The following is a 13323-nucleotide window of genomic DNA, read 5'->3' as shown; positions in this document are numbered from 1 at the left end:
ATAATTTAAAAATTTAGATATTTATAAGACCAGAGTTTTAGACTATCATTTAATACATGCAGTTTGGGGATCAATTTGTGGCAAAGCTATAGTGGAAAAAAAATGAAACTACAAAAAGAAATTAAAAGAACAGAAAAGAAAAGAAAAAAGAAAAAAAAAAGAGCTGCAAGTTCCCGGACTTAGTTTTCAAGAGTGGTTCTGGATGGTTCCACCTACTTAATGGTGAAAAAGATGACAAGATTGACTGTGCCGGACAGAGCTGGAGATGGTAGTTTTCACCTGAGAGCTCAGTCTTCCTTTTGTTTTTAACCTCTTCTTTTCCAACAGAAATTCGACACACAGTATATAAATTCATCAGCTATGGACTCTCTTTCAACATGTATATGTTCCACGGTGGAACCAACTTTGGTTTCATAAATGGAGGCCGCTATGAAAATCATCACATCAGTGTTGTGACTAGCTACGGCAAGTGCTGATGGCGTGTGTGGTCACTTCCCTGGGGTGGGTGGGCCTACAGCTTTGGGGAGGAGACTCCAGAATCATGCTCTTGTATCACGAGGTCCTAACAAGCAATCCGTTCCGAGAATTGAGGCTTTTCACCTGCTTTCCTTGATTCTTTAACATTTATGCTGCCTAGCCAGCTGTCACTCTAGCAGGCAAGCTTCTGAGCACTAAATGCTCGGCTTCACTCTTGTGTGCTGACCCCAGTGCTCTCAGATCTAGCTCAGCAGGACTAGGATCCGGGGTTGAAGGGACAAGAGTGTCTGGGAAAGCGAAAGGGTAGGGTAAGCCCCTGGTTTCCAGATAGAATTTGGGGAAGGTTTCCAGGTTGCCATTTACATCTGTATTCCAGCCAGAGGCAGAGGATGTGTTGTGTTCCTTCTGTCTCATCTTTGGTGGATCTGGGTTTCCACACATCCCCGTGCTTGAAGCAGGACCTGCTGTGGAGGACTGCATGTCTCAAACAGGAACTTCTGTCTTGTAGACTATGATGCTGTGCTGTCTGAGGCTGGCGATTACACAGAGAAGTATTTCAAGCTTCGGAAACTCTTTGCATCTGGTTCAGGTACTTATAACCCTTAGTATTATAACCCTTAGTAGGAGGATAGCCTTCTCTTGGACTACCCATAATTTGTGGAGGAGGGAAGAAAGGGAAAAGTCTTTTATGGGGGATAGCATCTTGTGAAGCTCTCGAGAACAAGGTGTGTCATGTGATGATGAAGAGTGATCTCTTATTTGCAAAATGTTAGTATTGTGTGGGACTTAGTAACAACATATGCAGAAAGATAACTCATTATTTTAACTTGAATTAAATGCATCCCTTTTGCTGTCTAGTGAGTGTTATAACAGAGCTAAGAGTCAGCATTTCCAGATGTAGCATAGAGCTTTCCACCTCTTTTCTTTCTCTGTTTCCACCAGGTACACATGCTTACTATGTGTTTACTAGGTATATGGCCTACCAGGAATTAATGCTTCCTAGATATGTGTCTCTACCAGATTTGTGTGGGTGCAAAATGCCCCCTATTATCTCTCTTGGACAAGCACACCTATGTCCTAGGATAAAACTAATTTTTTTTTTTTTTTTTTTGGTCTCTGGATACAATGGTAACGGATAGACATGGGAATGCTTAGAGAGAGGAATGGTCATTTAACCACTTTGCCCTGTGCTTTGATGTCATTCTCATTGCAGCACGTCCTCTGCCTCCATTGCCTCCTCTCATCCCCAAGGCTATCTATCCCTCTGTGAATCTCTCATTCTACCTGCCTCTGTTTGATATTCTACCATACTTAAATCAGGTAAGTACTGCATGGGCACCAGCACTGGGGTGGAGGGTGAGACCATGGAGAATGTGGGGAGAAGGATGTGGGCCCCAGAAGAAATATCTCATCAGGGAACCCTTTTAATGAGGTAGTTTGAAATTTACTCCTTGATATTGTATCTACACCTGGAATTATTGGTCAGGAAACACCTGTTGCTTTGGAGAAGATGGTAAAGAACTTGAAGAACTAGCAACAAGAGTGAGAACACAGGCACTGCATGGTATCCTATCTTAGAGAATCCTACTTCCAGCTTAGATGGACTCACTTGCTGAATACTATTATACGATCCACAATGGAAAGTTGCTGGCTAAGGACCCGTGAAAGTAATCTTCATTAACCACTAGTTAGGCTTTGTTTTTAAATTATGCCATTTCTCCCCTGTCTTAATTGTAGACACCAAACTCTTGAATTATATTGTCTTTACTTCCACTGTGCTATTTTAGACAAGCAGCGATAGTAAATTGTCCACATAGCTAAATGTTTGCTGAGTTAAAAATCCTTTCATCTTCATTTATTTGCAATACATTTCTTTGTTCTGATGATTAGTTTTTATGATTATGGTGGTTTGTCTTCCCAAGGCCACATTACTCCAAATTTCTTGGACAGTGAATATATTACCATAGAAAGGTTGTCATGGCATCTATTTGTGATTGTTTTCATTCAAGGAATCTTTGAGGACCAATGTGAGATCCAACAAATAGTGACAAGATTCTTAGGAGAAAGATCATGGTTTCTCCTCATTTTATCTTCTGTTTCTTCCCTGTCTCCATCATAGCCCGTCATGTTACACACTCCAGTCACCATGGAGAATCTTCCAATAAACAACGGCAGTGGTCAACCATTTGGCCTGGTCCTTTATGAGACTTCCATCTGTTCTGGAGGCAGTCTCTTTGCTTCAGTTCATGATTCAGCACAGGTAGGCATGAGCATGCATCTCTGGCGGTGTGTAGTCTACCTTCACTTTTGAGGAGTGTAGTTACAGATTCATGTCACTATATGCTAATATTTATTTTACCATTATGGTAGAATCATAGGAAACACAGAGTCAAATCAAATAGACTGTTATTGTTCATTTTGCTGTAACTCAGTCTACTGGGGAGTCCTGTTCAATTTCTAGTTGTCTGAGCACTGAAATTAGTACCTGTCTTTCTCTTCCACCTTCTACCTAAACCTCTGTACTTCAGGTAAGCCTATTGATCAATCTGATGCTGGCTCTATTTTTGTAGGTGTTTTTGAATGACCAAAGTATAGGAATTCTGGATGAGAATCATGAGGTTCTGCAAATTCCTAAAATCCAGGTAAGTAATCCTACAGCCCAGGAGATACCGTTGATTGTCCCTTCACAGGCAGCGCGATGCTGGGCTTGCCTACCACTTTCTCCCACAATGCTATTTCTTTTCACATAGGATTTGTAACAGAAAGTGTGTAGGGCAATAAAGGCATTTTCTAAGCTTTGGTATGAATTATTTATTGAGAGTAGAAGTTCTCTTTAGGTCCGATTCAACATCTGGCTCCTGTTTGGATCAAAAGCAGAATGAAAGGGTTTTTTTTGCCCATCCTAATGGGGTCAGCAAAAATGAAAGGGTAGATTAAGTATGGGATATGAGCTGGGGTCTCTCTCTCTCTCCCTCTCTCTCTCTCTCTCTCACATGCACGCGCTCACGCACACACTGAGAGAGAGAGAGAGAGAGAGAGAGAGAGAGAGAGAGAGAGAGAGAGAGACTGGGAGGGGTGTCAATTGGGAACTGCTTGCCTCTAAACCTCTTTTAACCAGTTTCTTGGGACTTGGAAAAAAAGAACATGTTCTTGAATATGAGCTCTTGATGGCTATTTTGTTTCCACTAATTTGTTCCCCTAAGCAGGGTTGTCAGCTTCTGAGGATCCTGGTTGAGAATCAAGGGCGAATCAATTACTCATGGAGAATTCAAAGTGAGCAGAAAGGTAGGCTTTGGTTCTGAGAAACAATGTGACTTCTCTTCATTTACTTGAAGCTTATAGCTATGGATGTTTGGAGGTTGAGAGGATAGAAATAACCCACTGAAAAGTGGGCTATTTCATTACAAGAGCAGTGATGTTCCTTTGTGCCCCCTCCTTCGTTCTCACTTTTCTTGTTATCTGAGGTGGGAAAGTAGAATAGTTATGTTGGATGCTAGCCCACCTTAGATCAGGACTTAGTCTTCTTTCAGGAAAAATCCTTATACTAAGTGGTGAAAGCTTTTAGTCCTGTGAAAGAATACTACAAGAAAACTCAAATGACAGTAGGTCAGTTTAGTATTTGTTCTCTTGGCTGTATTCCTCGAAAGGAAGCATATATAAACTGTATTTCTCTGTCCCAAACTTTGGAGAATATCCAGCACTTGTTGCTAGACTCTTCTCTGCTTCCCATCTACAGGATTAAAGGAAGTGGTTAGCATCGATGGCCTTTTGCTGACGAATTTTACCATCTATTCTCTGGACATGAAGATGAGTTTCTTCAAGAGGTATGCTCCTCCTGACCCACAACGCATACTGAGGATCTGAGAGGTTATGAATTCTTCCTTTGCTGGTGAAAAGCCCAAGATTCAGGTGCCTGAAGGGGTATATCCAATTATCTGATGTTTTACATCAGCACTAGAACAGAATAGGTATCCTGATTGTCAAGATAATACTGCCAGTTCAATATGTCAATGGAGTCCTGATCTCTGTGAGAGAAGGCGGGGTCAGCATTGGAAGGAGTGCTGGGAAGAGTTTTCCTCGGCCTCATATTTTGATCATGTCTCCAGGCTCCGCTCTGCATCCTGGAGACTTGCTCCAAAGACTTATAACGGCCCTGCCTTCTACTGGGGAATCTTGAATGCTGGCTCTTCTCCCACAGACACCTTCCTGCACCTACCAGTAAGTAAGCCTCCTCTTCTCTGATGTTCTAAATATGTATTTTCTTTTTTAATATTTAGTTTATTTTTAAAAGCATTTGTATGTGTGTGTGTTTATATGCATACATATGGATGTGTGTGGCCTCTCCTGGAGGCTAAGAGAGGAAGTCAGATTCTCTGGAACTGGAGTGAGAAGCAGTTGTGAGCTGCCTGACATAGGAATTGGTACTGGTCTTCTACAAGAGCAGCAAGTGTTCTTAACCACTACTACATGTCTCTAGTTCCACAGATATACTTTTAAAGGCTCTAGGATGTTGTAGAAGAGGTAGCAGAAAGAGTTCAGAAGCCAGAGGCATAGAGGACTACAAGGAAACAATGTCTGTGGATCCATCAGAGCAGGTGGACATGTGAGCCAATCCCAGCATGGCGAGGGAGCTTGGCCATGATCTCTAGCTGAGGAACCACTGGTAATTCTTAGCTATTGAGAGTTGTTGATAATTCTATCATAATCCAGTGGGAGGAGATATGTCCACTGATAGAGGGGAGGCACAAATTGGCTCTGATATAGGTGAAAAACAAATTAAAGTTTAGTGGAAGGGAAGCAGTGAAGAAGTTGGGGAAGGGAGGTTGAATGTGCCCAAAATGCATACATAATCTCAGAATATATATATATATATATATATATATATATATAATATATGTGCATATGTATATATACACATATATACATAAAAATAAATATATTATAATGAAAATAAAAATATGTAAAATAACCTAAAGCAAATAAAACTTAAGCAAGGCTGTGATATACCTGAAGGAAGATTTGTCTTTCTTTTCACTTCCTTACTTCTAATAAACTCTATGATCTTTCTCAATCATCCTAATTTATCATTATGTATAAGGTATATGAGAATACAACTGAAAAATTCAAACAGTTATAACATCTACAGAACAAATAGCAGATGCTCTTTAAAATTCTACCACATTCCACTTCATACCTGTGTTTGTCAAAACTATACATTTATATTTAAATGGGCTTAAATATGCAACACATAATATTTCTTCTTGGTTAGTTTTCTATTTAAGGCTTGAGTTTTGACTTTTCAAATGGCAGTTCCATTGATAACTTATATCATTTAAAAACATCTGTATGGCATATTTTATTCACGTTCTGTTTTTCTTTCCCACTGGCTTGAATTGTGGCAATGTGTCTGGCTCAATCTTCTGGGTGCTGGGAATATAGACACATGTAGCAGTGAATTTAGCTATACTGCTTTGGCTCCCGGAGTAGGGGTAGTTGCTTGTGTTCACTGCTAATGGGCTATCTGGACTCAGGAATGGAAGACACACACACACACACACACACACACACACACACACACACACTCACACACACATACTCACATACACACATATACACACACACACACACACACTCACACACACATACTCACACACACACACACACACACACACACACACACACGGTATATATAAACACCCACCAAACAAATGAAAATCCTGTCTCTAGAACATTGACTCTGTGTTCTCATTACTCTGGTATAATAAATCCAGGGGGCTATGCTTGAACAAATATTTAATAAGGCTTTGATACTTTGAATACAAATGGCTTCCATGACCTAATATATTTGAATGCTTAGTAATTATGGAATGGCACTATTTGAAGAGGATTTGGAGGTGTGATCTTGTTGGAAAAATCTTTGAGTTTTCAAAAGCACCAGGTCCAATCTCACACCAGGTCCAAGCTCTCTCTCTCTCTCTCTCTCTCTCTCTCTCTCTCTCTCTCTCTCTCTCTCTCTCTCTCTGCCTATGGATCAGGATGTAACTTTCAACTCTTTCAGACTTTCAACAAGTCTGTTGTAGGTTTTTGAAACCTCAAAGCCCACTCCCAGTGATCCACTTCTTCCAACAAGGCCACACCTCCTAATCCTTATCAAATAGTGCTACTCCCTGATGACTGTCATTCAAATATATGAGCCTATGGGGGCAATTCTTATTTAAACCACCACACTTCTCTTGAACAGATCCTGATTTCTAGGTTTTGAAATGTGTATACTGTTGGTTGATGGTGTGAAATCTTATCCCTGAATCAGAATATACTTTTAGGTCTATATATTAATAAGGGTGGGCATTGCTTGCCCTAGATGGGTTGTGTGATTATTGGCAGTTCAATTTCTTCAGGAGTCTGATGGAACTTATAACTCTCAGGATGGATTTTTTCATATAACATTTCATAGAGGGAATCTTGAGTTTCTTTAGTGGACACTTCTCCCACATGAATCAGGGCAATGGGCAAAAGTAGCTTTCTGACAAAGTTTGGCTGAGGTGACTTTAAGTGTGATTGACATGTGAGGGTTAGAGTGTCCATGGTGCCTTGTTCATTGTGTTCCTAGCTTCTCAGAAATCCTATCTTCTATCCTTGAAGTAAAAGTGGGCCCATTGTTACTATGGATCAACTGGTATAGTCCAAACTTAGAAATAATTTCTTCTAAACACCTTCAAATAATTTCTTTTCTGCTTTTTCTGTCCTGTCATGGAAGGCTTCTATTTCCCCTTCCAAGCCAAGGGATCCATGAAAATTAAAATATTTGAATCCTCCTGGGTTAGTTGACATGACTTTACAATCTACTTGGAAGTTCTCTCCTGGCAGCATGCCTATGGCTTGCCCTGCTCTTCCGGATAAGAGTACAGTTCTTAGTTGAATGCTATTCTGGCAGTACATTGCCATGTCCTGCATGGCTTTGTTCTGGAAACATGACTAGGATGACGAAGGAATGAACAAAGGACAGACACAGGAACAGAAAAGATGGGGTCAGGTGGGCCACATGTGCTCTAATAAAACCACACCAGCAAAACAAACAAACAAACAAGCAACTTGGAAAATCTGCTTTATTTTATACATATGAGTTGAGGAGGTAGATTTATTGTATATAGATGCATACAGAGATGTGTTTCATGGTTTGGATGAGAACAGTCCCTATTGGCCCATATGTTTGAATGCTTGTTCTCCAATTAGTGGAAGTGTTAGGGAATGACGAGGAGGTATGGCCTGTTGGAGGTATGTCACCATGGATGGGCTTTGAGGTTTCTAAAACCAAATACACCATGCTCATTCTCCTTGCTCTCTACTACTCCTCCAGAACCATGCCTGCCTGTTGTCTGCCCAGCCATGTTATTTGCGGCTAACCTTCTGGAACTGTAAGCAAGCCCCATTTGAATGCTTTCTTCTCTAAACTGTCCTGGTTTATAGTGTCTCTTCACAGCAATAGAATAGTAATTTAAAAAGTAGGTTTGTGGTACACAGCTGAACAAAGAGGCAGGCTTGAATAATCTTGGTATGAGGGTTCTCTATGGGAGAACCATGTCAGGTTACAATAATCTGGGAAGCTATGGTTAATAGTTTCTGTATATACTGGCTAATAATTCAGAAACACTAATACTTGAACCATTGGAAAGCTTTGTTAACTCCCTCAGCCTTATATGGAGAGGGCTTTGCCCACAAAGATAGAAAATATCTGAATGTCTGTTGTTTTGTTTTGAAATGTTTCAGAGTCCCTAGACCCTTGGGGATCTCAGAGACTGAATTACCAACCAAAGAGCATACGCTGACTGGACATAGGCCTCCCCACATATATGTAGCAGATGTGCAGCTTAGTCTTTATGTGGGTCCTGAATAACTGGAGCAGCAACTATCCCAAGAGCTGTTGCTTGTCTGTGGGATATGTTCTTCTATCTGGGCTGCCTTGTCGGGCCACAGTGGGAGAGGTTGTGGTTAGCCAAGCTCCACAGACACTTGATATGCCAGGGTGGGCAGACACCCAAGGGGGCCCCAACCTCTTAGAGGAGATGGAGAGAGGGGAGAGGAAGGTTGTGGGAGGGGGTGACCGAGAGAGGGGTCTGTGAGTGAGATGTAAAGTGAATTTACAAAAAAAAAAACAAAGAAAGAAAGAAAGAAAGAAAGAAAGAAAGAAAGGAAGGAAGGAAGGAAGGAAGGAAGGAAGGAAGGAAGGAAGGAAGGAAGAAAAGAGGAGGGAATGATTTGTATAGAGTCAGGGAGGGAACCAAAGGCAGGCAGAGAATCCATTTGGACAAGACCACACACTTAGCTGCAGTGTTATCTGGAGTTTTCTTTTACAGTGTCTGAGTCTTTCCTACAGTGTTCTCAGCAGTACAGATTGCCATTTCTTTAGAGGCATTTACAGTCTGTGGATCCTCTTTCTGGGTTAAATTTCTTTTTTGTTTGTGTTTAAAAGAGCTCTCTCTTTCTAAATTGTACCATGTGCATAAAAAATTGAGCAGTTCATATCTTGAAGCTACAAAATAAAGTTAATGCTCTTCTCCTTTTTTTCTATTTTTGAATCAGGATCGGTTTCTCAGACTTTTGTATCAAAGACTTTTTGCCTCAGTGAACCCATGGAAGGAGAGTGTAATGTAACCAGTTTGAGATTCACTATCATAGACTTGCTTCGTCTGCAAATTACATTCTTTTCCTCACTTGGCTAGAGCTCAGTCTGGACTTTTTTCTTTTTCTTTCTGCTTGATATAGCTGGTTACTAGTGCTGAGCAATCACATATTAGAGGCTCTTGTGAAATAGGGAATAGGGTGACTTGGTCAAGGTTCTGGCAAGATTTTAAAGCAAAATGGGATGGCACATGAGTCTGTTGACCAAGAATAGTGCTGTGATCTCTATTCACTTATTTGTCAGAAATAGCTTTATTTCTAGAACATTAGAGCCCTAATATGGGGTTCAGACTACCCATTCCTGCTGTGTAATCAGTATTTATGTAAGCAGTAAATAGTGAAGCTCTAGCAACTGTCCTTAGGCATGGTAACCAACCCCAAAGGGCTATCTCATTGTTGAGAAGCCACCATCTTTCTTAAGAGGACCACAATGTGTATCAACACCAGCAGCAGGCCTTAACCTTTGAAAAACAATATTTTAAAATTATTATATAATTACATGATTTCCTCCTTCCCTTTCCTCCCTCCATCTACTCCCAAATACTCCCTTGTTTTCTCTCAAATTCATGGCCCCTTTTTCTTTAACTCTTGAATATATACGCATATATTGGTAAATACATAAATGTAACCCATTACGTCCATATGTTATTTGTATGTACATAATCTCAGGGAATGACAACTTAGTATTTTTATGTGCATTTAAATTAAATAACTGATTTATATATGGTAGATGCTATATGGGAACATTCATTTGTGGCCTCTTGGGTTTACCAAAACTTTGATTATCTTGTTTATCCTTGTTTAAACAAACCAGTCTTTCAGCTGGTTTTATGAAGGCTGTACAATGAATGCAATATTGGAATCATATAGGACTTTGGTCGTAAGTGCACTGTCACTTAGCTGCTAGCATATTAAGACTTCTGGTGAATGAATTATTTTTATCTCACCCTGTTTAAGGCTATAGTCCCTTAGAGGCCAAACCCAAAGTGTACACTATTTGATAAGCTTCCTGGACAGCTATAACTTTACCCTTTGTGAGGCCAGGAAAGGCCCTTTTAGCTTCTCAGCACCTCCTATAGAGTAAGATGTCTCTTAGTGGAAAAATTTGCCGGGAAGTCTCCTTATCTTTATGTTTTCTTGTCCTAAATATTTTTTTTCTGTAACTATTTGATGTTTTTCCAGTAGATTACAAGAGTTTATGTTTATCCCGGAGTGATGGTGTAACAGTTAAAAACACTGATTGCTCTTTCAGAGGACCTGGGTTCAGTTCTTAGTACCCATATGGTGGCTCACAGCTGTCTAACTCCAGTACCAAATGATCTGATGTGTTCTTCTGGCTTCATCTAGAACCAGGCATGCGAGGGATACACACATACTCTGAGGAAAAATACTCAGACCTATACAAATAAAATAAATAAACATAAGAATATAATTCAAAGGGCCATGTAGCTTTGCCTATCACTATTTATCCATTTACCTTGTTCTTATTTTGGAAATTAAAATCCCTGCTTTAAAACTGTAACACCACACCAGTCAGTAGGTCCACAGTGCATCTCCAGGGAAGGGTTGATTCCATTGTCTTCTTTCTTATTCTCAGACTGTGGGAAGAAGTTCTAGATGTTTTGCCTTCTAAGTTGTTTTCGAACTCGCTCTTGCTCCACAATGCTCTGCTCTCAGTCTATGTTCCCATGGCTCAATCCTTCCCGTGCCCCCATGTCTTTCAGAACTGGCATTATGGATTTGTGTTCATCAATGGACGCAATCTTGGAAGATATTGGGACATTGGACCTCAAAGAACACTGTACCTTCCTGGTCCCTGGCTTCATCCAGAAGACAATGAGGTGAGTTACCCAACCCTGCCTCAAAGTGTCATAAACTGTTAGATGGATCTTCCTCATCCAGTTACAGTGTTTTCTTAACCTGCACAGCTAGATTGGCGATTCTCATTTCCAGTTTTCTCTCCTCTCAGGTTATCGTGTTTGAGAAGATAGAGAAGGGTTTTGACATCCAGACAAGAAAGAAACCCCAGCTGCAAGAGTGCTACGAAACAGGATCTGGATTGCCGGATGCTGCTGGTGATGCTGATCCCTGCTAAGAATATTGAACATAGTACTGTTTGAAAAAACATATGAAAATAACCTAAATACCCAAAGAAATTGTTACATATCTCATACTATCCATTTAATTACTATCTTTAGGCTATAAAAATCAAAGCCTTTAATAAACAAATTTATCTAGTTAAATGCTTAATTCTTAGTAGGTTCTTATTCTCTGTCAAGATATGCCTTTAGAAAGAAACAAAATAAAAACAAATTTAACTCCCGCTTTCTCATGCTCAGTTGGGAGGAAAAGAATTATCTTCAACACAGGAGAAATTAAGCATGCTGGCCTTTCTTTGCTAAAGAGAATGCATGGTTGTGTGTGTGTGTGTGTGTGTGTGTGTGTGTGTGTGTGTGTGTGCTAGAGGAGGAGGTAACATAGGTCAACCATCAACATAATTAGGCACTACCGTGTCTTGTTTGTCTTCAAGGAGATCTCTTGGGTGACATCCAATCAAAGATCAAATAGCAATTTGGCTTGGTTCAGATATATGCGACAGCAAGGCCTGGCAATGGGTTTATTCCTTCTTGGTCTTTTGGATATAGTGTGGCCTCTTATTTATAGTGGACAGGAATCAGTGAGATCAGCCCAAATCCATGAAAAATCCAACCAATGTTCTCTAATCACACTATTTGAAGCCTCACACAGTCTCTCATATTAAGAATATACTAGCGCAACTTCCAACAATTAATGCCTTACAAGACATTCTTACCTTGTTTATTGTAGTGCCCATAGGCTTCAAGCAATATAATGAGTAGTTAAGTCAGATGTCTGAGGAAGGAATACTCTGCACCCTTTTACATATTCTCATTTGGTTTCAATAAAAATAGAAATAGTAAAATATGACACTGATCAAGTAGTCTTCTCTTTTTAAAAAAGTGTGTGGATATGTGTGTTTGTAGACATGTACGCATGAGTATAAACATCTCCAGAGAGCAGGGATACTATATTCCCTGGGAGCTGTTGTTGCAGGGGTTTTGAGCCACCCAGCATGGGTTCTAGGGAATGGAATTCTGGTCCTGTGCTAGAGCAGTGCATACTTTTACTGGCTGAGCCCTCTCTAATCCCCACATCCATTCTTTTAAAGTAAGACACCAAGAAGCAGTCTGTGGGTGAGCAGAAAGCATTAACAGCTGCTATTGCCCAAGAAACACAAACCCTTTTGAAAATTGTAGGTGGTAAAAAATTAAAAAAAAAAAACAAAAAAACACCATTTGTCATTTTTCTCACTTGTGGGACAAAATACCTGAGCAAAGCAACTTAAGAAAGAAAGGGTTTATTTTGCCTCACAGTTCGAAGATGATGTCCCTCAGGATGTGTAGGTCATGCTGGCAGGAGCATGAGGAGCCTGGCTAAGTTGCATCCATAGTTGGGGAAGAGAGAGAGAGTGTAAATGTTAGTTCTTGAGTTGTCTTCTTCTTATCTAATCTAGGGTCCCAGCCCATGGAATCATATCACCCACAATTGGGGTGGGTTTCCCCACACCACTTAACCTTGTCTAGAAATTTTCTTTTGAGACACACTCATGGGGTTGTCTGCTAGTGATTCTGGATCCTGTAAATATTGGCAATCAATATTATTTATTATAAGTGCCATCTGATTTCAGCATATTTTCTTCACAACAAAAAGAAATCCTTAATGTCTTTTAACATTCACTCTCCATACCCCCATTCTCAGCATTTTGTGGCAGCCATCCTTCACCCTTTGTGTCTTAGGGATGGACTATTGTGAAAATTTTGTGTTCATATAATCATAAAATATATGGACCTTTTATTTGGCTTTTATCATTTATATTTGTGTGTGTGTGTGTATGTGTAGGTCAGAGGACAACTTTCAGGAATAAGTGTGCTTTCTATCATGTGGGTCTGGGAATCACACTCAGCTCTGTTAGGTACTTTTCTATTGCTGTGACAAAATACCATGGCTAAAAGCAACTTAGAGGAGACAAGTATTTGCTGTAGCTTATGGTTCCGGAGGGATACAGTCTGCCATGGTGGCAAGGCAGGCATGATGGAAGGAGCAGGAAGCTGGATAATTACATTTTCTCTGTCACAGGAGAGAGAGAGA

The 13323-nt window shown here is 40.2% G+C and overlaps 1 protein-coding gene across 6 annotated transcripts in view; it reads left to right on the top strand.

The window, feature by feature from the left end:
- Glb1l3 (galactosidase, beta 1 like 3) overlaps nucleotides 1-11479 on the top strand; it is a 44147-nt gene extending 32668 nt beyond the window's left edge. For 3 of the 6 annotated variants that reach the window (XM_006510591.4, XM_017313588.2, XM_006510594.4), the window contains 10 exons: nucleotides 328-465; nucleotides 986-1066; nucleotides 1691-1797; nucleotides 2597-2737; nucleotides 3048-3119; nucleotides 3681-3762; nucleotides 4214-4301; nucleotides 4584-4695; nucleotides 10881-10997; nucleotides 11126-11473. In XM_006510591.4, coding sequence (XP_006510654.1) covers nucleotides 328-465; nucleotides 986-1066; nucleotides 1691-1797; nucleotides 2597-2737; nucleotides 3048-3119; nucleotides 3681-3762; nucleotides 4214-4301; nucleotides 4584-4695; nucleotides 10881-10997; nucleotides 11126-11251 — 1064 coding nt within the window. In that variant the 3' untranslated portion in view covers nucleotides 11252-11473. Of the gene's footprint in view, nucleotides 1-327; nucleotides 466-985; nucleotides 1067-1690; nucleotides 1798-2596; nucleotides 2738-3047; nucleotides 3120-3680; nucleotides 3763-4213; nucleotides 4302-4583; nucleotides 4696-10880; nucleotides 10998-11125 lie in introns of all 6 variants that reach the window. The other 3 variants (XM_006510593.4, XM_006510595.3, NM_001113323.1) reach the window with 2 other exon arrangements.
- The last annotated feature ends 1844 nt before the right edge of the window (nucleotides 11480-13323 follow it).

Source organism: Mus musculus, chromosome 9 (assembly GCF_000001635.26).
Source record: "Mus musculus strain C57BL/6J chromosome 9, GRCm38.p6 C57BL/6J".
Classification (NCBI taxonomy): Eukaryota; Metazoa; Chordata; class Mammalia; order Rodentia; family Muridae; genus Mus; species Mus musculus.
Note: the sequence above shows the minus strand (reverse complement) of the source record. Positions and strands in the feature narration are given on the sequence as shown.